We start from the raw sequence: 25,297 nt of genomic DNA, 5'->3' as shown, positions 1-25,297 counted from the left end.
TAAAAAAAATAAATAAAAAGGATATTATTGTTAAAATGGAATAGCAGTATAACTGTTACATAAAATGAATGTTATGTAAAAAAAACAAAAAACATTTAGGATAAATGTATTAGCAATTCTATTTAATTTTAAAATCTTGAGTGTCAGATGGATTACATCAAATGGATATTAAATCTTTATTATGCAACAGATCGGAATTAACTACCAGAAGCCAAGAAAGTGCTTACAGCCACTTTTAACAAAATCTAAAACGTTTCTTTCTGGTTGTAGGCATTTTGTAATGGCACTTGTAAACTGTGTGTAATCCTTTGTGGATTAGAACGCTGTGCTGTTTCTTATTAGACCCCACACAGCTCATTCATTCACTTCCACTTGGAAACAGATGCTGAAACACTCAACTCACTCAGCTGAAATTTCCTATCATTAACCAAATGTCCATTGTGTGGTACCTTTTAGTCCTAATGAACCACAATATAAAGTCACAGCATGCCATTTATTGCTTGACTTGAAGTTTTGAGTAAAGAATTTATTCAGCAAATTCTGCCATTTAAATAGCCTGAGTAACAGATGAATGATTAAATGACTATTCATTTAAGGGGCACATGTAAATCAACAATAAATGGTGATATTTTATTGTTGAGTCTTAAAGAGAGAGAGAGAGAGAGAGATCTAAAAGGAATTAATGTTTAACTCACTTGTATACATGTTCTTCCTGTTGTTGCCTCAGGGAGTTTTTCCTTGGCACCATTGCCTCTAGCTGGCTCAGTAGGGATACATTTAAATTATAATTTTTTATTTAGATACGTGTAAAGCTGCTTTGTGACAATGTTCCAAGTGCTGTGGAAATAAAAGTGAATCGAGTTAAAATCACACATGTAACTGAAAAATAGGAAGCCCACAGGGATGTTACTTTAAAACAATGTTTGTTCACTTATAACTGTGTAATTAAAACATTACAGCAGCAACAACAACCAAATCATCTCATAGGGATAAACACAGCTAGTTGGCATGGTGTCCCCACAGCAGTTTGCCCTGAATGTCAGAAAGAAGCGCACTGTGGGCGTCAGTGAATATCGAGGTGCTCATATCATATTCCATTCACATCAATGGACAGTTGTTCTCATTTGGTTTCCAAAAACTAGCAGTGTCCTCAAAAATGGGCATTGGCATCTGTTTAGAGGAGAATCAAGTACTTCTAAATGAAATCGAATATTTCAGTCATGTGATGTTTCTGTTGCATATGACATATTTGGGACAGAATTTCTGGCTTTCCCAAATGACTCTATGAGGCAGCGTTTCAAGGATAGTGTGCTTCATAGCTTCTTGTAGTTGATGTATGCAGTGAAGTGTATTACAGTAAGGCAATCTTGTCTGCTTGGTCTGGATGCTGAAAAGCATAGAGACATGCAACTCTTTTCCACTTGTACCACTGTATCATATATACATTTGGGTTTATTATTTTGTTACTTCATGAGGATTTATGCATGCCATTAGCACAGCAGCCCATTGTCTGCTGGCAAGTTAATTATTTAGTGTTGTGCTTGTGAGCCCACCCTTGTTTTTGCCTTTTCTGACGAACACTGTGTTGTGTGTAGTGTCCTTTCTTATACCGTTAGGATAAATCAGGGTAGCAGGGCTTTTTGTTATTTAAAACAAAAATGTTTCATTTTTTAAATCTATATCAATTATTAACAAATATCTGGAAGTGGATTTTTCTGGATCCACAGCACCACCAGTACTCATAAGCAAATGACACAGAATGGAATGAAGAAGTGATGCTGTGGCTCATTCTTTCTAGACCAGATTGTAGATACCAGTCATGTCAGATGATTACACAGACAGAAACATCCAATAGATTTGATCCTAATTTTGGCTGATATTCAATAATTAAGAAGGTGCATGTGAAATACAGTTGCTCACTTGGCATGAACATGTTACAGGTGCATTTGGTGTATACTTGACTTTACATATTGGTGGACATACATCAACAAAAGCAAATTGTGATTAACATATCCTACAACTTTGTTGAATGTATATGGATGAGTGTCTCAAGCATTGAGAAAATTCCCAGAAGTTGGAAATGATTATATTTATATCTGCATATTGGAACACAGATCTAAGTAACTACAAAACACAATTTCTAGATATCAAATTATCTGTTTGATACTGTCTGTCCGTATTGCTAAGTAACACATGCAAAAGGCTCTGAAAGGCCAATTTTTCACAGAGATTTTAAATGTCACTGAGGGCAATATTCAATTTTCATTTTTGCATATTTAGTGTCCATGTTTTATATCAATATAAAAAGAGAATTGATTTTTCCATTACAAAATAGCCTGCTGTTGAATTTTCCATCAATGAATTTCTCTAGTAATCACTCTTTGTGGTCATTTTTGCTAATATATACAACAAATAAGCAGATTTTACTTGCAGACCAACACCACAAGCTTGTTCTACACATTTTTGTTCTGTCATTCTTTGTAAGATGTTCAAAATGAACATGAATAAAGTGACAAGCCTTCCAAAATGAACAAAATGCTGTTTCTACCAATAATTTGGTGTAAATTAGTTGTCATTAAAAGCATGCAACAGAACAACAAAGCAATGTGTTTTTCCTTTAATCATTATTCATAGTTGCTCAGACACATGTATATACAAATACAGACCTTTTTTTATTATTATTATTTGTTTCAAAATTCTGTTCCTGTTTGTACAGTGGTGAAAGCTGATCAAACACAGCACCAAGAGATGCAAAGGAAAAATGAGAATCACAAACAAACAAAACAAACAAACAAATAAAAAAAAAGAAAGAAAACAGGAGCACATGGGCCTTCTGATATACAGTTTATGTACATATGAGTTCCCCAGAATATGAGAAAAAGGGTAAGGGTTGAATAAACATTAAACTAAAATAATACCTAAGAATCAGAACAATGGTGGCAATGACTGGATGGTACAAACACTAGAGTTGGTATTTTAAATGATTTAAGGACTACGGCAGGAAAGGCCACCTCATTGACAACCAAAAGTGGCTGCATCTCACAAAGAGGGAGAAAAGGGCTAGCATTGCAAGAGTTATTGTGTCATAACACAATTTACATGGTATAAAATAAATTATTTTATGGAGGGCAATTTCCTCTTTATTAGAAGAAAACAGAAAGCAAAACATAACCTTGCTGTATCCCTGTAACCTCTCTGCCAGTCTATAACAGTGCTATATACAGTCATCCTCCATCCTGCTGGGTCGTGTGGGTAAATCATCTCATCTACTCTTCTGTGCAACGTTCCCCTTCGAATGGACAAAGCTTTGAGAGAAACACTTATTTAATGTCACTAACATACAGAAAAAAACAGTGGAGGGGGGAACAAGCAAAAACAACACTTTATCTAACATGTTTTTCATTGTCAAGTTCATGCGCATGCCACATAATGAAACTGACAGTCTGTCATGAAAAAAAAGGCTGACAAAGAAATGCTTTCAGACAATGACACCCTCGAAATCACTGAATCCAGTTACGTACAATCCGCCACTGCACTCTGACTGAATCTTCCAATGGATGCTGATGGTGGGAGGAGATCTGAAATACAGGCGTGTGAAAGATGAAACGCTCCGGATGCCGGCTGGTTCTCTCCACAGATCTACGTTTGTTATGTACTGGCTCCATTGGCTTCTGAAGATCACGTTCATGTGTATGCTCACTTCATTTCTTCAGAAATCTTTTTTTCACTTTATTAGATTTTTTTTTAGAAAAGTTTTTAATCAAATGAATACCTCCATATCAAACACTATATACAACAGCTTTCGCATATCAATAATAATAATAATAATAATAATAATAATAATAATAATAATAATAATAATAATAATAATAATTGTGGTCGCTGATGTTTTCTGTTGTTGTTTAATGACATCTTGACTACTTTAGGATACACAGTATCCATGTAATTGCGCCTTATTTCCTGGTTTAAAGTGTGTATAAAGTATGATAAGCATTATAATCAAGAGTATAAATGGTAGGTATACAAATACTATTGAATTAGAGTTCCAAAGGCTTCCATAGTTTTGGATTTGGACCATGAAATTAAGCACATGTGGTGGCATTTTTCCTCATCTAAATTAGTTTAACACCCCAAGTGGTCTTTCTGCACAAACCGTTACCGTTCTAACAGGAATGCACTTCCTCTCCAGCACCCCAGAAAGGAAAAGTAGAGGGAAAAAACAGGCCTACTGAGGATTGAAAAAGCAGAAACAATTACACAATATCAGACCGTTTCAAAAGTTCCCACCATTGTTTATTGTGCCAACTACCTAATTGCCCATGCCTTTACCACAACAACCTCTGTTGCTTGTGTTCTCACCCCACACAGAACATTCTGACCGCAAGGTTAAAAAAAGTCCCAGCGAAATCTGAGTCACCTCAGCACTGTCCATGCAATTAACCTTCTAGTTTCAATACCCAAATACAGGCAGCATAGGCTCTGCATGCCAGCCAAATTGAAACCTTATTAAAGTGTCACTTAAACTGGAGATGTAACTGGGCACGCTCGGGTCTTACACAAGCCTGAGCCTTCTTTTTAAAGGCCTGGCGAAAGCACATTTCATATCTAAGGCTGCCATGCAAAAGGCAAACAGCAGGCTGACAAAGAAATTTGGTGTCAAAGTTAATGTTAATGTTACGTAAGAATATGTGGGCACTTTACATGGGTTAATGGCCATTTCAGTGCAGCTGAAAATACAATGCTTTTTCAGTTTTAAATACATTTGTCCCTAGCTCTCTGGATCTTATTTGCAAAGCTGATTCCAAGAGATGCTGATATTTCCATCCAGAAAATTAGGGGGAAATAATGTCAACCATGTGCAGTCTCTTGTGGTGCTGTATATACAGAGCTGCACACTCACAGTCATTATGACCAGGAGTTTTTATGATTTGTTAATGTTGCTATTTTATATCAATAGATAAAAGCCAACAGGAAAAATAGAGTTATTTATGCTGCAGTAGGTTTATCCTACAAAATACAAAAGCACTGTTTTAATGCTGTGGTCTACTAAGATAAGTCCCTTGTTTGCAGAGAATAAATGTTTTACCTCCCGCTTATTTCCAATCTAACATTATGTCAATTAACAAACATATACAGCCATTTCCCCTTTGAGTGCAATCTCCAGACTTCCAGCCATCTGGACATACACAGTTTTAGTCAAATTTAGATTTTGACAATCTGTTGATCTTCCTAATTTTTATGTGGTGGGGAATAAAGCCAACAGGAACAAACAGACAAATAGACTTCCAATGTCTCATAAATCTGTATCAGGGAACACCCTTTATGTAGACATTTATACATGTTTATTTTAATTAAAAACCACTTAAAACCACAGTTTTTCAAACTTGGCTACTTGGCATGGATCCCAAGCATTACAACTTGATTGAGTTCTCCGCTGATTTTCTAAAGGCCAGATTAGCTTTTCTCCCTCATGCTACTAATCAATCTTTTCTTCCTGATAAAGGACCACTTAAATATTTGGAAAAAAGGGCCAAATGTAGTGCTCCTGGAGAGTCTCAGAGGAATCCTGTGGCCTGGAGTCCTTGCCTGTACAAGCCTTGTGGCTTCTTGGGCAAGGAGCAGTGGGGGCTGCTGGGACTTGTCTGCAGGCAGGACATTCGGGGCTATAAGGTGAGCAGTGCAGAAATGCAGAACAGCAAGAAAGCCATCAGTGGACGTGCCATCAGGAGCCGATGCCCTGAATTAGCTGTATCACTCCGAGATGGTTCGGCTGATTCGTGACTGGTGTCATCTGAAAGTAGACAGAGAAGTGCTTAGCTCCATGGTGGAATAAAAGCTAAATGAATGCAACAAAATAGTAAAACATGGCTTGGATTTTGCTACAGTTGGATCTTTCCCATTCATAGTTGTGTTAATGTAAAATGTAAATTGCAAAATGTATTTCAAATACCCAATCTGGCTAAGCTTCATCTCAGTTATCTACTGTGAGGGGAAAAAAGCATTTAGACACTTATTTAATAAAGTACCTCCAGGGCATTTATCTGCTTCAGATTTACACACATAATGTCTTTCGACTTTGTTCTTATAAATATGAAAAATAAGTTCAGTATCTGTTCATAAGCTTAAACAAATATATGTTTAAACTAGAAGAGCTTGATGCCAATGGGGTCAGCAGGGATGCCTATGCCACTAAAAAGTCTATTCCTTCTTGTTAGTAATTTGTATCCTGCAAAAAATATTATTTATCCATGTTTGGAACAATGCCAAAATTGAATCAGGTCATATTTGGTAGCAAAGATAAGTCTTTGAAAGAACAGACATGTGGACCACCTGGAAATATAATGCCAACACCACTTTGTGACACAGGCATAAAAATGTAAATGGGAGTGTGGGGGCAATGGGGGGATTAGACACCACAAATTACAAACATTAGTACGCTGTTGCAAAGTTGTTAGCAATTACAGCTTCAATTCATAATGTATGAAGTAATTAGGTTTTTGCAGCATTGTGTTTCAATTTTGGCCCATTCCTCTGGGCAAATCCTCTTCAATTCACAGAGGTAACATGGGAAACTTGCAATTTCAAAATCATCCATAAATTTCTAATGGTATTCAAGTCAGGAGACTCGTTATTTGGCTTGTGTTTTGGGGCCATAATCTTGTTGAACCATCCATCTTCTCCCTAATTTCTTGAAAATAAATACCCACTGTGACACCCTGGTGCATTTCTCTATTAATGTTTCTTTTGATGACATGTACAGTACTGTGTGCAGAGAAGCAGTCTCATATCATGATGCTTCCACCTCCATACTTTCCTGTGAGTATGGTGCTCTTGGGATCACACGTGCAACCCTTTCCTTTATTTATAAATATTAATAAATCTTTATTATGAAATCTTTGTTTATGCTGAATACATACTTTTTTAGTACAATATCAAAAAACCATTAAGTGTGTAAACTTGAACTGGATATGTGCACTGGAAGTAAAGTAATAAGTAAAAAATAAAAGGAAAGAAAGAAAGAATCTGAATACTTTTTACCTCTCGCTGAAAATACACACACTATTCATGGTAATAGAAACTTGAAATCCCTAACAGTGCTTCTGTATTCTCGGGTAGCACAGGTGTATGCACAAATTTGAGTGCAAGTAATACTAAAATGAACTTTTTATTTTATATGTATGTGACAGTCTGGGAAAACCTGTCCAACCACAGAATTCTAAATTATGACAAACAAACAAACAAACAAAATTTCCAAAATTCCCTTATCTAAAAGAACATCTGAAATATACATCCATGTGTATCATTTATTAATTTATTTTTATTTACTTTCTAATCTTGCCTGTAATATCTTATGTAAGGAGCCAGCTGAACCAGCATGGCGCTGAACTCAATCAGTCTTAACAAAGCTATAGGATTTGGGATCCCTCAATGGTAAAAAAAAATCTGTCAGGACATAATGTTTAGTTTGTTAATCTGTATGTTGGGATGGAAGTTTCTGACTTGTACCATGGCTCTTACTGTAACTGTCTGATAAGCAGCAGTGCCTGTGCATCACTGACATGACACTGTACCTCATTGTATTAATTCTGTAAACAGTACATATCCTGTAGAATGATCTAGTCACATAATGTTAAATAGCAATGAGGTTCATTCTATATAACGTCTGCTTATATGCATTTTATTGCATTGTGTTATGTGAGCTAAGTATTCAAAAGATGATTTCTAAATCATTTTCTAAAATTCTAAAAAATTTTATTTTGAATGACATAAGGTTTTGTATTGGAAAAAAGTATTGTTAGGAGGGAACTCATGATTTAAGCACTGTTACTCCTTTTGAAAACAAAAAAAAGAGATCTGTTTTGAGCATAAGAGTTATATTATATGTATTTATTATTTATATCTGTATGAAGTTCAGCTCGAAGTTTTAGCTTCAGCTAAAAAACAGTTATTATCAAAAGCCTGTGATATTTCTTAAAATCAAAAAGACTTGATTTTTTCCACAGCTCCATAAGGGAGTGTGAGAAGGCAATAGCAACAGGTGTAGAACACAAAGAGACAAATATGCTCGTCCAGATGGAGGTTTTTTGGCTGGTTCTATTTGGAGAGCATCAGACAGGCAGGCATGCATGTAACCAGCTCCTCCACACACTTGGTGCCTAGACTAATAAATCAATGGTTCCATGCTGACACACACACACACACACACAAACACACATAAAAAAAAAACAAAGGAAAAAAAAAAAAGTATGTGTATGGTTTGGGCAAATGTGCACTCTGAAACGCCTTTTCAACTTGCAAGTTACACCACTGTCATCAATCACAGCGGTGTTAATATACAGACTTCAATACAGTATATGACTATTTCTGTTTACACATATACTCTGTGCTTAAACTGAATCTCTTATGTTTCATTAACTGCAAAAGAAAAAGAAGAGAAAATGTCAGCAGATGTATATTCATGCGCATGGTTTAAGGTACTACATGTCCCTCTAGTATGCACAAAAATGGCAAGCAAGAAAGCAAAGAAAATGTAATGCAGCTGACACACTGCATTAACAAGTCATTTTTTATCAAATTAAACTATGTTCGCCGCAGCTACAGTGGAACATTTTCTTTTTGAGGCAGTCATTAACTCATAATAGTATGTATGCACAGTATGTATTTATTTATTGGTGTGTGTGTGTGTTTTTTTATACATTTTGTAAATAGGGCAGTGTAATATATTATCTCACATGCTGCTCGCTTTAATGAGTTATAGTTTCTTGTAATCATCAGCTGGTCAATGTTTCTCCAGTTTATATGTTTACAGTTTCACTAAAGCTCGTCATTTTCTTGAAACAGCCGTTTTGCAGTTAAACACAACCCACCTGTTGTACTATTTGCACTTTAATCAGTCATCTGTACAGTGCACATTATACACTGTATTGTATACTGTTCTTGGAAATATTTGGAGACTCACTGAATCACTAAATGTTATTATCAATGGGCTTGCAATAAAAGGTACTTATCTTGTGCTGTTGACATAATGTCAATTACATAAAAATGATGGGGATAAAATCATTCACATACATTGTAGATAATCAATATATAGTCAGGAGATAAATAGATAATCAGTTATATACCATTAAATCAGCAACAGCACATGCAGTGCACTGAAATGTGAAAGCATGCTCTATTTCTAAAGGACAGCGCACAGACGAGGACACAGAACAGAAAGTAAATCTGAGGAAAAGAAACAGGAAGAGAAACCAAGCCATACTAACCTCTTGGTTCTAATGAATTGTCTACTTTGTCATTAACGTCAAACACTCGATCATGAACGCCTATGATTTTCACGCAGCTGTCTAGAAAACAGAAGAGGTAAGACAAATGTTATAAGCCAAACATGTTAGCGACCCCAAGATGCCTCTCCCAGCCCACCAAAGAAGAGCTCAGGGAAAGCAAACACAGGTGATGCAAGCCACTGCCATTATGTACAAAGTAATAGTCAAACCTTAAATAGCCAATTTGCGAGAAATCAGGCTAAGCATTTGTCATAAATACAATTAGTGAACACTTCGTCATGTAACTGTGGCACTTACTTGCTGGTCTGACAAAAACTTTCAGCTTAAGACAACCTTTTTTTCCACTCTCTGTAACCATGGATGCTGCAACACACACACACACACACACACAAAAAAACAAATACAATTTCCATTGATTAATGACAATTCATTTCTCTCACATCAAACTAATTTATTTTAATGAAGTTTCTAAATTCAGAACAAAGATTGTGACACAAATGTTTAAATGTCCCTGGAATAAAATTTCCCCAGCATCATAAACAACACGGGAAGTGCTGGAGGCTTATTAACCTATTAGAGTTTTGCCAGTGAAGTTCAGAATGTTACATGAAACAACACCAAAACATGATAAACATCGCCAGAAATTACAGCCTTCTGTGCCCATATGCAAATAATAAGCAGCATAAACATGTGATAATTATATAAAGAAAACTTGAATTGTGTCGATTATTTTCAGTACTATGTGTACATCATAATTATCTCAGTTGTATTGATCTTACTCTACAAATTCCTTTAAATGTTTTTTATGCAAAGTCATTAAAAGCTAGTCACCATTAAGAAAACTACAATATTAAACTTGTGTCTATAAAATGTATAAAAAGTATGGCCACTAGTTTCTGGTAAATTCTCCACAGAAGCTAATAATGAAAATGAGTACATAATGAGTAGTAAATTCATAAAATAATCAATGTCACATTTAAACAATGACAATTTCACCTAGAGTAAGACAGAGTGCAGAGTTTTATTGGTACAAACATTGGTTCAGTTATTACAGAGGTCTCTACAGGGACCTGAAAATGAAAGTGTGAAGGGGATTTCCATTTCCCCTCTCTAATAGTTAGCAACAACCAAACCAGCCCACAGCCCACCCCTCATTCCTCTGACCATAGTTTGTGGTCTCATTCAGGAAATTGCCCCTTTCCTATGGAATCTGAAGGGCATATTTTTGGGGTGTCTGCTGATGAAAAAATAGGATATCACCCAGTCACTTGTAATCTATCACTATTATTGGTGTTGGTGTAATGGGGTGCCTAAATATCTTCTGCAGAATTAAAGAGGAATTTGATCTTTAGCTCAGATTATTACTGAACTAAAGATCAAATAATGAAAAACAAAAACCAAACAAGATTCACAGGGCCAAATAAAATATATGTAATATGTAATCTGCATTGCAATGCCTATGCATGAGAACTTCAATATAACTTCCATAACTAGCAAAATACATATCTTCTATAATGTTAATCCCAGATAACAAGTCAAATTAGAGTGAAATCAGTATACTCTAATATTTCCTGTAACTTTTTAGTATTTACTAACTATTTAGTGCCCTTTTCAGAGGCCCCAAGTATTTCACAAAAATTCTGGGCCCAGTGCAAATGAGGTCCTAATTGGTCCCGCTACAAATCCATCCTTGCATGTCAAAAAAAAGTGTAAGAACATGAAATGGTGTATTCTTAATAAAAAGAAAGCAAAGAATCAAATTCCCAGAGCTCAACCCCATTTACATCTAGTCCACGAAGACCACAATAACAAGCATCCAGTGGGAGGTTTGGGATGTGAGAGGTAAAAGCATGCTAATTACTCTGACCTTTTATTTAGTATTATGAATAGAACAGGCACAGGCAGACACATTAAAAATGCAGCTAGCAGCTTTAAGAGTCTAGCCTGATAACATCTTGAAAAATTGAGATCATTTTCTCTTCTTGTGTCCCTGTTTAACCCCTTCTGTTCTTCTGAATCATTCTATGGTTGGAAAAAAAAGCCAAAGAGTACAGCATGTGTGAGAAACAAAGAAAGATGGACTTACAGATTATTGGCATGAGTGAATTTTAGATCATTGGTTAGGCCAGAAAATGCTTGCATGGCATCATGCTCAGCATTACAGTATATAGGGTGAATATGTGTGAAAGCAAGAGACTGTTACAGAGCGAGAGAGAGGCATATCCGCACCAAGAGACCAGGAGAGAGAGTTAGAAAGAGACATTAATGACCTTTGGCCCTTTTTTTCACTCAGCATTTTCTCTTGCTGTTTCTCCTTTTCACCTCTCTACCTCTCAGTGCTAATGAAGCAGTGGTGAGCTATGCGGGTCTGAGCCCACCCATTTGGAGGCCTGGCCATTAGAAAAAAGTACACTTGTTGCTAAAGGTTACACCACTGTCTTTTCAAAAATGATTTCTCTCACTTTAAAAAGGTGCACTGAGTGCAGCCATATAGCACTCTAGTTCATTAAAGAGTTTACATTCTCTGAAACAGATCCCATGGATGCCTTTTCCCCACACCCCCTGTACACTGCAATCAGAGAATATAGAAACACAAATGTATTTCAGTTACTGTTACTACTGGAAAGTGTGGAGTAGAGATGGGAGTCAGACGAGGAACAGAGGCACAATGCAGTGCTGAAATAAAATCTTTTTTTTACTTTGATAAAAATGCTTAACAAAATCAAACTCTGAAGGCTGTAGTTACATGAGTGAAAGAAATGCTTGAATAAAAATCTGATGAAGCAGTGGGTCATTCTGACTCTCTACTGTTAAATTCCTTTGAATCACTTGAATAAATTAATTTTAATTGTCAAAATTTATTCAGAGAGACCACAATAATGGTTCTTCTAATAAAGTCTAAAGAAAACTTAAACAATTAAAAACGGTTTGTGTGATCTGCTGTTTTATTCTGAAACAAATAGAAACTCTTGTCATCTCTGACTGCTGACATTTTCTCATTTTCTGACTTGTTGAAGCATCTGTTCTAACTCTGTTTCTTTCACACACACAAGCAGGTTGTGTAGGCTAATGTTAAAATGTTGTTGAAAAGCAGGGAAATGCTTGATTTAATTTCACATAGACTAGCTGTGTGGCTGTAGCATTTCCAGAAATTGTAGTAGTTTCAGTATTACATTGAAATTCTAGTTATAAATTCTAATGGGCTTACTGAAATGTCAAAAGCATTTGTAAACGCAGTGGTAAAAAACATCTTTATTTTATCAGCCTATTTTCTGGAATGTTGAGCAACTACTTACTGCATTCTGTGACAGCTCTTTGGTTGTGTTCATGTAAAGCCTATAGATTTTGTTAAATGTGTGGCTTTTATCTGCTGTAGCAATGTGTGTGTGTGTGTGTGCATGTGTGTGTGTGTCTTCATGCTACAGTATACAACTGGTAGTTTTTGAACTAAAATAAAGTGTGTGTGTGTTTGTATGTCCTACTGTATATGGCTGTTTTGAAGTGAAGTAGGCTTATTGAGCTGACAAACCTTTTAAGCGATAGCCTTTCAACACTTTGGCCACTTTCTGTAACCAGTGTTTCTTTAAGTTGTCTGCATTTGGCTCTTCTTTTTAAACCTTTGCCCTTTCCTGTTTTACCCAGTGTTCAATTACTGGCCTCATCGCTGTAGAGAAAAGATATGTCTTTTAATGTTCTTCATTCGATTGCCGAATTGTTGCTAATGTACCTCTCTACATCAGAGGAACAGTCATGTACAATCATAATGTAATATTTAAATAGAGTGCATTATTTAATTCTGACAGTCGACTGCTGTATGTTTGTGAATGAACAAGAACCTTACAGTCACAAGTACATGTGCTTCATTTATCATGTAGATAAAATTTATGGTGTCAGAAATAGTTCTAATAAATGGTGTCCAAACAGGATTTTGACATTAAATCCTGGTCAGTTCAGTATGCTTTATTGCAGTTTAATCGCTATTATTGTTACAGAGCACACAAGATGACACGGAACAGCAATTAAATAAACAGACCTAAATATTTGTAGAACTTAAGAACTGGTCTTTCTGCTATTCTTAACGAAACTGAATGAGAGCTTTATAAAGGCAGGGCAAACCTTTTAAGCCTTCACATAAAGACTCATAAACAGGGCTTGTATATACTCATTCATCTTCAGTAACTGCTTTTATCCTAGTCAGTTCACAGAGGTTTTGGAGCCTATCCTGAGAACACTGGGCATCACTCACACACACACACACACACACACACAATTCACACACACACACACACACACAATTCACACACTCATTCATACCACATAGACAATGCTGAGAGAACAGAGAACAGTGCCTAGTTAGAGCTATTAACACAGATTTTGCATCTAAATGTATTATTTATTTAAATAGAAATGTGAAAAATGTTAAAAATGTTTGACTATTTTTGAATATTACACTAATATACATTTTATAATTATCATTATCATAACTATTTTTCTATACAGACCATTAACCCCCACAAAAATGTGAGAAACATGTCTCTGGCTAAGGGCATCGGCCAAATGATGAAAATGTAATCTCCTACACAGAGAAGATGGCCATGCGATGGCTGTACAATGGTCATCAGGATGATGAACAAAGGTGCCTAAATGTGTGTAAGAGCACAGGTGTGTAATATTTTGAATCTTTAATCTGTGTTTATCTGGAGTTACATGTTCTTTCATCATGCAGATCTGTAGATGGATGTCACTTCTGCTTCACTGCTTCGAACATTTACATGCAAAATGACTTATAATTCCAATTCAAGTGTACAGCTGAGAAGTTGAGGGTTAAGAGCCCTGCTTAAGTATCCAGTAGTGGTTTTCTGGCAGTGCTGGGATTTGAACTCACAGTCATCCTGTCACTTGCACTAAATCTCATTCTTGGCACTTGGCAGTCTGACCAAAGCCTAATGTTAAACTCAGCAGTTCAGGAGTTTCTCCATGATGCTCTACCACTTACCACTTTTTACAATTATTGGAAATGAAAACAAAAGCATAAGCAAGGAGGAAAACTCATGATTTTAGGTTTAGATATACAGTGAGGCGAGGAAACCAGTGGATAGTGAAAGAAACTTGGGATATAAGAGTAAGTAATACAGAAATGAATTCTCTTTTGAATATAGTTTTCAGGAAGCAGGAAAATTCACTAGCAAAGCAAAAGTGGCCTTTTATGCCCTTTTGTTCTTTTATTATCCCATTTAGAAAATCATAATGTCATAAATATATACAACCTTAAAAAATCTACATTGTGCAGTGTCTATAAATATTCCCTATTCAAATGTAGCAGTACTGCATATTGAGCTGAACTCTTATTACTAATTAAAACCGAACCTTTGTGCATCTAATTGAATTAATGCCATGCTTTATATGAGCTGTTAAAATAATTTAACAGCTTTTGTGTTGTGCATGGACAATATTGTGTGTGCAGACAGCCATAAGATTGTTGACATTTGCAGTAAAACCTTCGTCTGGCAGGAGCTGCATACAGTGACTACCATGAAACTAATACAAAACGGAGTGTATTTACATGAGTCAGGAATGTTACGTTTGGACCCACTGACATGTCCAGGGAGTTTATGTATGAGGACTTTTGGAAAGGTCATCTGAAGGTCCTCTCAGAAACACCAGTGAAACTGAACAGTAGCCATAATAAATTCACTGATTTTTTTTTTTTCTTATTCCATTCCATTATATACATCATTTCGTTTCTGAAGATCATGTCTATATTAAATATAATGTTGCTGTCCTGCAGCTGACTCATGTTTATTTATTGTATTGTTCTTTGTCTCTTATGGACTCTTATGGTATTTGAAGTTATTTGTACTTGATCTTCAGTTGTGTAACTGAACTGTTTCCACATGCTGCGCTAGCCCAGCAAGCATTTTTGTTAAAATATACAACTATAAAAATTATGAGAATAAAGTTAAACTGAAGTAAATGTAAACACCTGAGGCAAAATCAACATGTAAGCTTTTCAGCGTGACATACTATGGAAAACAAAGAGAAGGTTGCACAGCCAAAAGTAAGAGTACAATACGAAGACAAAATATGGAAAGAAAGATTACGTTCATACAAATGATTAGCCTGCTTGTTGTTTGTACTGTTGGATCATCCTCCAATCTATCCCTGTAAAAAAATACGACACCTGAATGTCCACGGTCACGTTTAACAGATGTGCAAGCTCTTTTTTACTGAACTTCTGTGTTACCATGCCAACTCTACCACAAATATTATCAATCATATATAAAGACCTTCACCACCACAGAGGAGAGTATACAGATTTCTCATTCTATTCACACCACAAAAATGTGATTCATTATATTTCTAACTCTCTCCTAGGAGCTCCTCTAATATTGGATTTACAGACCTTCTGAGATTAAATCTATCTTCAGATTCACAATATAAGAAAAAGATGCTGCCTCAAGCTTTTCAAAGTGGGGGGTCACATGAGCTATCAACATGTCCCGGCCTTTGACCTCAAAGGTTCACGCCCAGATTTCTCATCCAACACAAACTCAAACATGCACAAACACACACACACACACACACACACATACACAGAGACACACACACTCACACAGAGAGAGAACTCAGAGAACTCAGACTGAATTCTTTTAAATTGCTTGCAGATGTGTGCAACATTAAATAGCTTCCTGTGTTGTCCTCCAGGTTGTAAAGTTAGCATCAGTACCCTGGCTTTTCAAGCCTGTACAGAATAGAGACAGGAGTTTAGAAAAAAAAGGTAAAAAGTAAAGTAAATGCTGTTTGTCCCAGATAAAAAAAAAAAAATTCACTTTGTCTACTCCAGCACAGCATCCTGATAGACAATTTACCTTCTCCAGACCCAGAGTCATGGCCAACACACACAAAAAAAGAAGAATTATAGCCTCAATTTGATTCCAGCCCTGGCTCTGCTTTCCTTGATCAACCTGCTTGTGCTTCTCAAGGAGACGACAGCGGAACTCTGTCTCCTCTCCCTAAACCCTATCAAAAAGACTACAAATCAAGCTCACTCCTGCTGAACCTGGGGAGAGTACAACAAAAAGGGCCATTTTTCCATCTGGAAAGCCACAATGTGACGTTTTAATTTTCATTGTTGGACTGACTTATAATTGACTCGCAATATCTGTGGCAGTTTGTCATCAGGTTAACCCATGAGAGTACCTAAAAAATTCACAAGCATCAAAGGGACAATTATATCTGGCTGGTTAAAAGTAAGTCAACACACATATGAGAAATGTAATTCAGGTCAAAGATAATTCATAGAAGCAGATGCATTTAATGTCACCTTAGCTCTCCAGTCAGGAGCCACAGAAACAATAAGCAAACAAAAACAAACATACAAACACTTTGGCTCACAAATAAGGCAAATCATGTTGGTATAACAACAATGTTATAGAGGAATTTGCCTTTAGTCACTAGTTCATCTAGATGAGCTTTAACCTGCATTTATGCAAACCTAAGAATTGTGATCCAATATAAAACTGGCTATAGTGTCTTTATGAAGAAACTACTAATTACAACAAGCAGTGGTCATACTGGAATTTTGCCTTGGTATCTTATTAATGTCCATTTGGCATCTTCTTTATTCTGGTGGCACAGTAAATTCCTACCTAAGTCAATTTAGTGTAGCCTTCTGACATTTGGAGGCCACTCCCTGCTGCTGAGGATGACCCCACATGAGTGGCCAAGAGATACATGGGTATCTTCTGGATGGTAAAACTTAAAACCATGAAGATGGCTTTGGACTGCAATTGATATGAATAGTTGTGCTACAATGGTTTAGAATTATATTTGATAGAAAAGCTTTAGGACAGCAATTGCCACAAACAGTTTAACACTTAAGTCTCCTTGAGTGACCAGTTGATAACATCAACAAGATTTGAAGACAGGTTAATTAGAATGAATTTCCTAGTTACACAACTGCACTTCTTGACAATAAAGTTTCTTTCTTTCTTTCTTTCTTTCTTTTTTTTACCATATCCAATATCATCCAGATGAGGATGATTTCCCTTTTGAATCTGGTTCGTCTCAAGGTTTCTTTCTCATATTGTCTCAGGGAGTTTTTCCTTTCCACCATTAGCTCTGGCTTGCTCATTAGCGAAAACCTTAAAACTCAGAATTTATATCCTGAATATAAATTCAGGATATAAATTCTGAGTTTTAAGGTTTTCGTAAAGCTGCTTTGTGACAACGTCCATGTTAATGTGCTATACAAATAAATGGAATTAAACTGAATTGATTAAATCTTTATTTATGGATTATGCTTGCATATGGTTTTGGTTTCTGATCTTGTGCAGATTTAACAAGCTGAGCTTTCTAATCAAATCCACTGTGAGCAGCAGTGTAATCAATCATCTGAAAAATCTGAGTATGAAATTAGCAGGCAGTGAAGAAAATCACAACTGCAGTTTTCACTCATTTTCAGTTTAGCATGGTCAGGGTATTGGATCCAAAGTGGAAACACTGGACTTAAGGGAGGAATACACCCTGAAAGGAAAAGCCGTCCATCATCTACACACTCATTCACAACTAGGGGGAATGTAGAATGTAGAGAAGCCTAATGTAGACATGAGGAGAGAATGCGAAGTGTGAAGCTTGACAGATGAATTTGGGGGAAAAGACTATAATCTCTTTAAGGAAGCCATTTACAAAATAACTTCTTCCTGAAAAGATTTAAGTGGACTAATACATACAGGCCAAACCACATTACATGCAACATTTGGTATGTGTTAAATAATTCAAATAATATTAATAAACTACTGCTCATAATAATAAAAAATAATGATAATAATGCTACTACTATAATACTAATAACAATGTTTAATTTGTCTAACACTTTTCTCAAACTCAAGGTCACTTAACAGGGTACACCAGCAAATGAGTAATTTAAATACATTTCGGTTAAAGACGACTTGTTGCATGTAGGCAAGAGGAGCGAGACCATAAAGCAAAATCTCCTCAGGCAAAAGGAGCAGACACAGAAACAGACAGGTGAATCAATCAGAAAAAGCAAATATCTTTCACAGATGTTTAGTCTGTAGTGAAAAGGGGTTTGTAGGAGAAGGATGAGCTTGACAGGTTTTATGCCTTCACCAGTCAAGTATGTAATATATACAGATTGTAATGACGTCTCAGGACACAGAAGCAGAAGCATGGGCTTAAAGCAGATCTTATGTGGAAAACTAATTAGGCTTAGCCAGATTATTGCTTATCTCACCATTGAAGGACATGTGTTTTTCAGCCAACAGCTCAGATTTTCTTTTCTTTCTTTCTTTTTTTTTTTGTAAGTACTGATTCATATCCATTTTGCCTCAGCAGATGTTCAATGGCCAGACCCACACAACAGCTCTTTGCTTATAATTGTGTGGTAAATTGCATTCGGTTTGGGAAAATTTGGCTAGCATGACTGCTGATGACTTATTACGGAAACATCACTGAAACAAGCTTTAGCCCAAATGGAGCTCAAATCTTGGGGGCGTGTCACTCTGCATAATCACCTGAAATGACTGCCACTGAATCTACAGACCTGGTCTCATTACACTTACAGTGCCTCCTGGACCATTCTGTGTGTTTTACTCATCATCCTGGGTGGTACTGCTGTACTTGTTTTTTTTTTAAAAAAAAGATAAGAAATGAATCCTCTTTAAAACAAATAAGACAATAAGGATGGCAAAAATATAACTGTATATTGATTTTTTTTATCTTTGAGCAATGATGCTTAGCCCTATTAGCCCACTGCTTTGAGCTATTCCTGTTGAAATATATTGGATTACTAACCTCAGAATTATATTTAATTGCCATTAAAATCAATAAGATACATGAAACACTACCTGAAACGGAGTTAAGAAGTCGGCTAAAAAAAAGTCATGAAAATATTATGTGAACTTTTTATTGACCACACCAGTTTTTTTCAAGATGCAAATTATATGATTATATTCCATACAAGCAAATGGGGAGGGTTTTTATTATAAGGTCTTTTGAAACTTTATAGAGTTGTTTCATAAACTATGCTTGGGTTTGTTTAAAGTGTGCATTTTAACGTGTGAAAAAAACAAAGCCGTAAAACAAAACTTTCACCGTATTTAGTATGAGTAAAATCAAGTCAAGTCAAGTCACAGTGTGAAATTTACTTACATATATAATAATATTCTCTGCCTGGCCGGAATTCAAAGCCCAGGGAAAAGGGTGTGAAGAGCTGGAACTTCTCCGAGAACTTGAGTGGCCCGTTGGGCGAGTGTGGCCTGTTGCACTCCCAACGCTTGAAGCCTTTGGCTGTGTCATCACAGGTGCTGTAGCCATCATAGTTCACCATGTAGAGGACATAGCGCTCCGTCCTCTCCTCAGGCACTGAATCCTCATAGTGCGGGCAGTAGACGTCCAGGTAGTCGTTTATACAGACGTCAATGTGGTAGTCTCCACGGAGAAACCTGCAAGAAAGAGGGAAATGAAAACAAGCTGTGACTTCTACTATTTTCAGATCAGTGCTTTGTGTCTGTTACTCAGACAGAGAATGCCAAGATTCTCCAAACAAGCAAAAGGTTTTGCAGGGGAGCGCTTTTCTTTATCTCTCTGAGAAGGGCTGTGAGGAAACATAAATGTTCCATGGTTCTGTATTCCATGGCTTTGAAATATAGTCACTGACAGTATTTATGATCTCCAAGTTAACATAAACGTCTAGTAAATAGGGTGTTGGTTCTATAAAGCTTTTCAAGCAAACCATGCAAAAGAATTCCAGATGCTGATGGATTACTACATGCCTCTCAGATGCAAAAAGACTCTAGCTTTACAACATGTAATGCCTCTAAGTATGTAGAGAGAGGAAATCAAGCAGTCTACTGACATTTTATTTACATTTTTTCATTCAAATGAAAAGCGTTGACGTAACTGGTCGACTCGTTAACATTATTAAAGCCACAAGAGGATTTTAAAGTGATAACTTCATTTGTTTGGCTTTTAAATCATTCTTCTGGACAAACACAGCTAATTTGAGGTTTTCTACTCTTTTTTGTTCTCTTTTTAACAACCTTGACAGAAGATCTGCTACTAGCTGGACACTTTTTTTAAACAGTGAACAGCAGGTCAAAGCATTAGCTGAGGATCAGCTTTGCTCGTTAGATTGATCACCTGACAGAAGCTTGCTGGAACTTTTAATTGAAGACTTGTACTGTTGTATATGACCCAGTGGTGCATGTAACTTTTACAGTTTGTTCTGCCTCACATCAAACATTGGAAAGATGAAAAGAATGTCTTTGTATTTGGAAAAGAATCTGGTAGCTACATCAGACTTTCCAAGAGCTACTCGCATTGCCCTTGTGTATTTTGTGGACTGTCCAAAGTAAACAATAAGACTGAAAGGGCTGGTGATAATAATAATGATATTAATAATAATAAGTAGACTGTTATAAAGGACTGATTTGGAGACAGAAGAGAAGGACAGATTACATAACAGCTGTTTCCATGGAAAAGTGCACATCTCATTTATTACAGACAAGACAAACCTTGTGCCTGTGTGTACAGTGCAATATGTAGCATACAGAAACGTCATTTAAAACCTAGAAATGCAGTATGACATTAAATGTTTAAAAATGTGCCATGTCATTAAGTCGATAATGCTACAGTTAAAGCAGGATCCTCTCACTGCACATTTAACAGTTACGTGAAGGTTAAGGTGGGTAAAGAATGGCTGCAATAAACCCAGTGAGTTCATCACTTGATTTGATGTGAGCACTGATAATAAAATCATGGTTTTGCTGCCAGCCACAATGAGGTGAAGAGACGAGGATGTTTCATACAATGGAAGCATAATATAAAGAGACAGAGACAAACTCAGCACTCAGTCTTCAGTCCATCTCTAATAACCAACAAGAGGAGTCACATGTTGCTCTCTTTTTGAAAATGGATTAAATGTAATTCATGCTCACATGATGTAAACTATTATTATTTTGACCTGTTAAAAAACAAACAAACAAAAGTAATCACAAAGACACCAACATGACTGCATTAGAAGAGAAATCTCTATTCCATGCCTCAGTAATATAGCACAGAGACAAGGGCTTTTAAATTTCTGTTTTAGGCAGGAAAATAAAAGTCAGTATTGGACATTCACTTTATGCTCGTGATGATTCGGGGGTTATATTCATTGATGTTGCAAGCTTTTACATAAAATGTATGAGAATGATGACAGACTAAATTACACAAACAGCTAAACATTTATTCTGCTGTCAGAGATAAGGCACAGAAAGCTGTAGGTGTTTTTCAAATATATATATATATATATATATATATATATATATATATATATATATATATATATATATATATATATATATATATATATAAGTAATAATGCATTGGTAATGTCTGTTGTTTTATTTCATTCATTTATTTGCTATTAATATCTAGCATGATAATGAAGAACTTGCACATTGAGATGCAGAACTTGCAGCACAGCCAACGGTAACATTCACTGAAGACTGATAGCAGTCTGGCTTACATCAACAAATAGAAAATTGTATGTCTTATTAAGATTATGCTTAATCAAACTTCTTCATTGAGAAATATTAACTGAGGCTATAAATCAGCTAAAGCTTCTTCGGCAGATTGGCATCATAGCTACTGCCACTACTGAATGTAAGTTGGTTGGTGGCTTTTCTAATTTTTAAAAACAAGCTTCCACCAGCTGCAGGAAAGGTTCCTGACGATTAGCAATAAGAAGGCTGTAATTAAAAACTGAGAAAGGATAGAAGGCTAATTGTCAAATGATGCTATTAACATGTCTTTGTTATGCTACAGCTGTTGGGGCAAAGCTTTAAGTCAAAACACTGTGTACTCTGTAATCAGAGAGAGGCTTGCCCAAGTTTAGAACATTTATTACGAAGCTTATTATAACCCCTGAAGAACTGAAGATACAGGGAACCTGTTATTTTCATTTCGGTCTACATGCCTTTTCTCTCTCTAGCTATTTTTCTCTCTCCGTCTCTGTCGCAGCACTGTGGGTCTGCTGGATTGGTGAGAGGGGCGGCCAACCACACTGGGACTTGATTGACCCATTTCCATTACAATTACACAGCCCAGTGAGATTGCTGCTCTCTCTAAATGAAGTCCCATCAGCCACCAAAATGACACTTGGCCCTGGCCAGCCTGTAGTAACGAGAGTGAGAAGAGGGACATGAAGAGAAAGAGTAAAGCAGAAAGGAGGAGAGAGATTCTTTATGATGAAAAATAGAGGTGTGATTGCCTATAATCCGTTACCCTGATACAGTAGACTCCCGTCTGCTGGCAAAATGGGACCAAAATGCTCACAGAGAAATGTCGGTCATACTGAAATATTGAGACATGTTTGTCTCTTTTTAGTGGTTGAAGCATTTGTCACATGTGTGTAAAATCACTAAAATATCCTCTGTTTGTAATACATGTTGCATGTATGATATACACTATATTGCCAAAAGTATTCGCTCACCTGCCTTGACTCGCATATGAACTTAAGTGACATCCCATTCCTAATCCATAGGGTTCAATATGACGTCGGTCCACCCTTTGCAGCTATAACAGCTTCAACTCTTCTGGGAAGGCTGTCCACAAGGTTTAGGAGTGTGTTTATGGGAATTTTTGACCATTCTTCCGGAAGCGCATTCGTGAGGTCACACACTGATGTTGGACGAGAAGGCCTGGCTCTCAGTCTCCGCTCTAATTCATCCCAAAGGTGTTCTATCGGGTTGAGGTCAGGACTCTGTGCAGGCCAGTCAAGTTCATCCACACCAGACTCTGTCATCCATGTCTTTATGGACCTTGCTTTGTGCACTGGTGCACAATCATGTTGGAAGAGGAAGGGACCAGCTCCAAACTGCTCCCACAAAGTTGGGAGCATGGAATTGTCCAAAATGTCTTGGTATGCTGAAGCATACAGAGTTCCTTTCACTGGAACTAAGGGGCCAAGCCCAGCTCCTGAAAAACAACCCCACACCATAATCCCCCCTCCACCACCCGCTCCGTCAGTTTACGTGGCCTACCACTTCGTGGCTGAGTTGCTGTCGTTCCCAAACACTTCCACGTTCTTATAATACAGCTGACAGTTGACTGTGGAATATTTAGGAGCGAGGAAATTTCACGACTGGATTTGTTGCACAGGGGGCATCCTATCACAGTTCCACGCTGGAATTCACTGAGCTCCTGAGAGCGACCCATTCTTTCACAAATGTTTGTAAAAACAGTCTGCATGCCTAGGTGCTTGATTTTATACACCTGTGGCCATGGAAGTGATTGGAACACCTGATTCTGATTATTTGGATGGGTGAGCGAATACTTTTGGCAATATAGTGTATGTTATATGACCATTTTATACAAGTTGGCTGCTGCAAATTCTTACAAGAGCAGCTTGATCGGATTTAGACTTAAGTGTTATTAATATTTCCTCCTCCTCTTACACAGCCTGTAGATGTGTTTGAAGTTACAGAAAATCAAAACCTACTTGGGAATTTTAAAAAAGGCAAGGTGTCTGCAACCTCTGAAGAATTTTTAAATCCATAGTATGTATGATTTTAAAACATGATTTTTGTGTGTGTCATCTATTTATTATGTAGTTTGGGACATAGCCTTGCGGTATGGGAAGCAGCACAATCCACATTATGAAATGTTCTTCTGCAAATAGCTTACAATTGCAGTGTTTTACCAGGCTGAGTTATATTCAAATATCCTACAGCTATAATTAATACTGATCTGCATTGATAATGTAAATACATAGTAAACTAAAGGTCACACCAGATCACACAAAAGTGTTTACCACAGTTTTAATAAAATCTCATACTGCCCTCTTTGAATGTCACTCTGGAGGGTTTATGCTGACTCATTCTTCCTAGTGAAGGCTTCTGCCTGCAGGCTACATTGTTTTTTTGTTTATTATTATTATTATTATTATTATTATTATTATTATTATTATTTTGTGCACATATTTTTCCCTCTAGAACAAGCTCAACAACAGTGCATGATCATCACAGAGCCCAATACAGCATTACAGATACTGCACTGTGACTTTGTTAGTAGACTGCATATATAGGGATGTTTTTGCTACCAAACAATATTCGCACTACTCAGACTGAACGGGAAACATTTTTTTCTTAAACAAAATTTCTTTGTTGTCGTCCTTGGACTAGTTTTAAAACTTAGTTCATTATTCCTTAGGTTTCTTTCTCCTTTCAGCAATTTCACAGATTTTCCCAAGAAAATTTAGTCATACTTCTCATCAAATGTTCTTCTTCTGAAAAGTTGGAGTCTTTTAGTAGTGAGGATTAGCAATGACCGTGGAGAAAGGACCCTATCAAACATTGATCCATTAGCCCAAAAGCTCACTGTGGAGCTGAATGTGGATTGTCCCCAGCTGAGGATCTTTTGCCTAGGATTATACTTCTCTTTCACTGGGTACATCCTTGAGAATACACACCCATTTCATTTTTGCTCAGCCAAGATATTAGAAGATCAATACTAGAATGGAGCCCTAATACCTTAAGCTATAACGCTCTCACAAGCAAAGAAGGCCTACATCAGATTACACAAGCCTGATCCTAAGTCACATCTGAGCATTTACAGCCCAACTCACTAACCTCTTTGAGAGGCTCTGACTCTCAATGTGTCTCTTTATCAGAGTGACTAGAGTGTTTCTCTTTCTCTCTGCCCTTTTCTACACTTTTCCATTTCTTTATAAGAATGTCACCTCTCTTGCTACTCTTTTGAGCCAAATTTAGAAGGGTAGCATTTTGAAACAATGGTACAGTGGCTGTTTTACTTTACTGTATCCTTTATGGCAAAAACATGACTTTTCAACTCTTTTCTTTGACAGAACATAGAATTGTGGTATTCTAGGTACGGCTGTAAAAATATATCTTTTTAAATATATTTGAATGAATCTTATCTTGTACTAAAAAAAGTTTAATATATAATTTTATTCAATATTATTTTATATTAATAAGATAAACTTTGAG

General features: G+C 36.5%; 1 protein-coding gene across 2 annotated transcripts in view; it reads right to left on the bottom strand.

The window, feature by feature from the left end:
* Nucleotides 1-2,602: 2,602 nt before the first annotated feature.
* Nucleotides 2,603-25,297, bottom strand: part of efna5b (ephrin-A5b) — an 83,593-nt gene continuing 60,898 nt past the window's right edge. Inside the window, exons 2-5 of one of the 2 annotated variants that reach the window (XM_058389975.1) lie at nucleotides 19,458-19,750; nucleotides 9,582-9,647; nucleotides 9,264-9,344; nucleotides 2,603-5,791 (exon numbers count right to left, since the gene is read on the bottom strand). In XM_058389975.1, coding sequence (XP_058245958.1) covers nucleotides 5,664-5,791; nucleotides 9,264-9,344; nucleotides 9,582-9,647; nucleotides 19,458-19,750 — 568 coding nt within the window. In that variant the 3' untranslated portion in view covers nucleotides 2,603-5,663. The remainder of the gene's footprint in view (nucleotides 5,792-9,263; nucleotides 9,345-9,581; nucleotides 9,648-19,457; nucleotides 19,751-25,297) is intronic. The other variant, XM_058389976.1, reaches the window with a different exon arrangement.

This window comes from Hemibagrus wyckioides, linkage group LG05 (assembly GCF_019097595.1).
Source record: "Hemibagrus wyckioides isolate EC202008001 linkage group LG05, SWU_Hwy_1.0, whole genome shotgun sequence".
NCBI lineage: Eukaryota > Metazoa > Chordata > Actinopteri > Siluriformes > Bagridae > Hemibagrus > Hemibagrus wyckioides.
The sequence above is the reverse complement of the archived record's forward strand: the minus strand, read 5'-3'. Positions and strand labels throughout refer to the sequence as shown.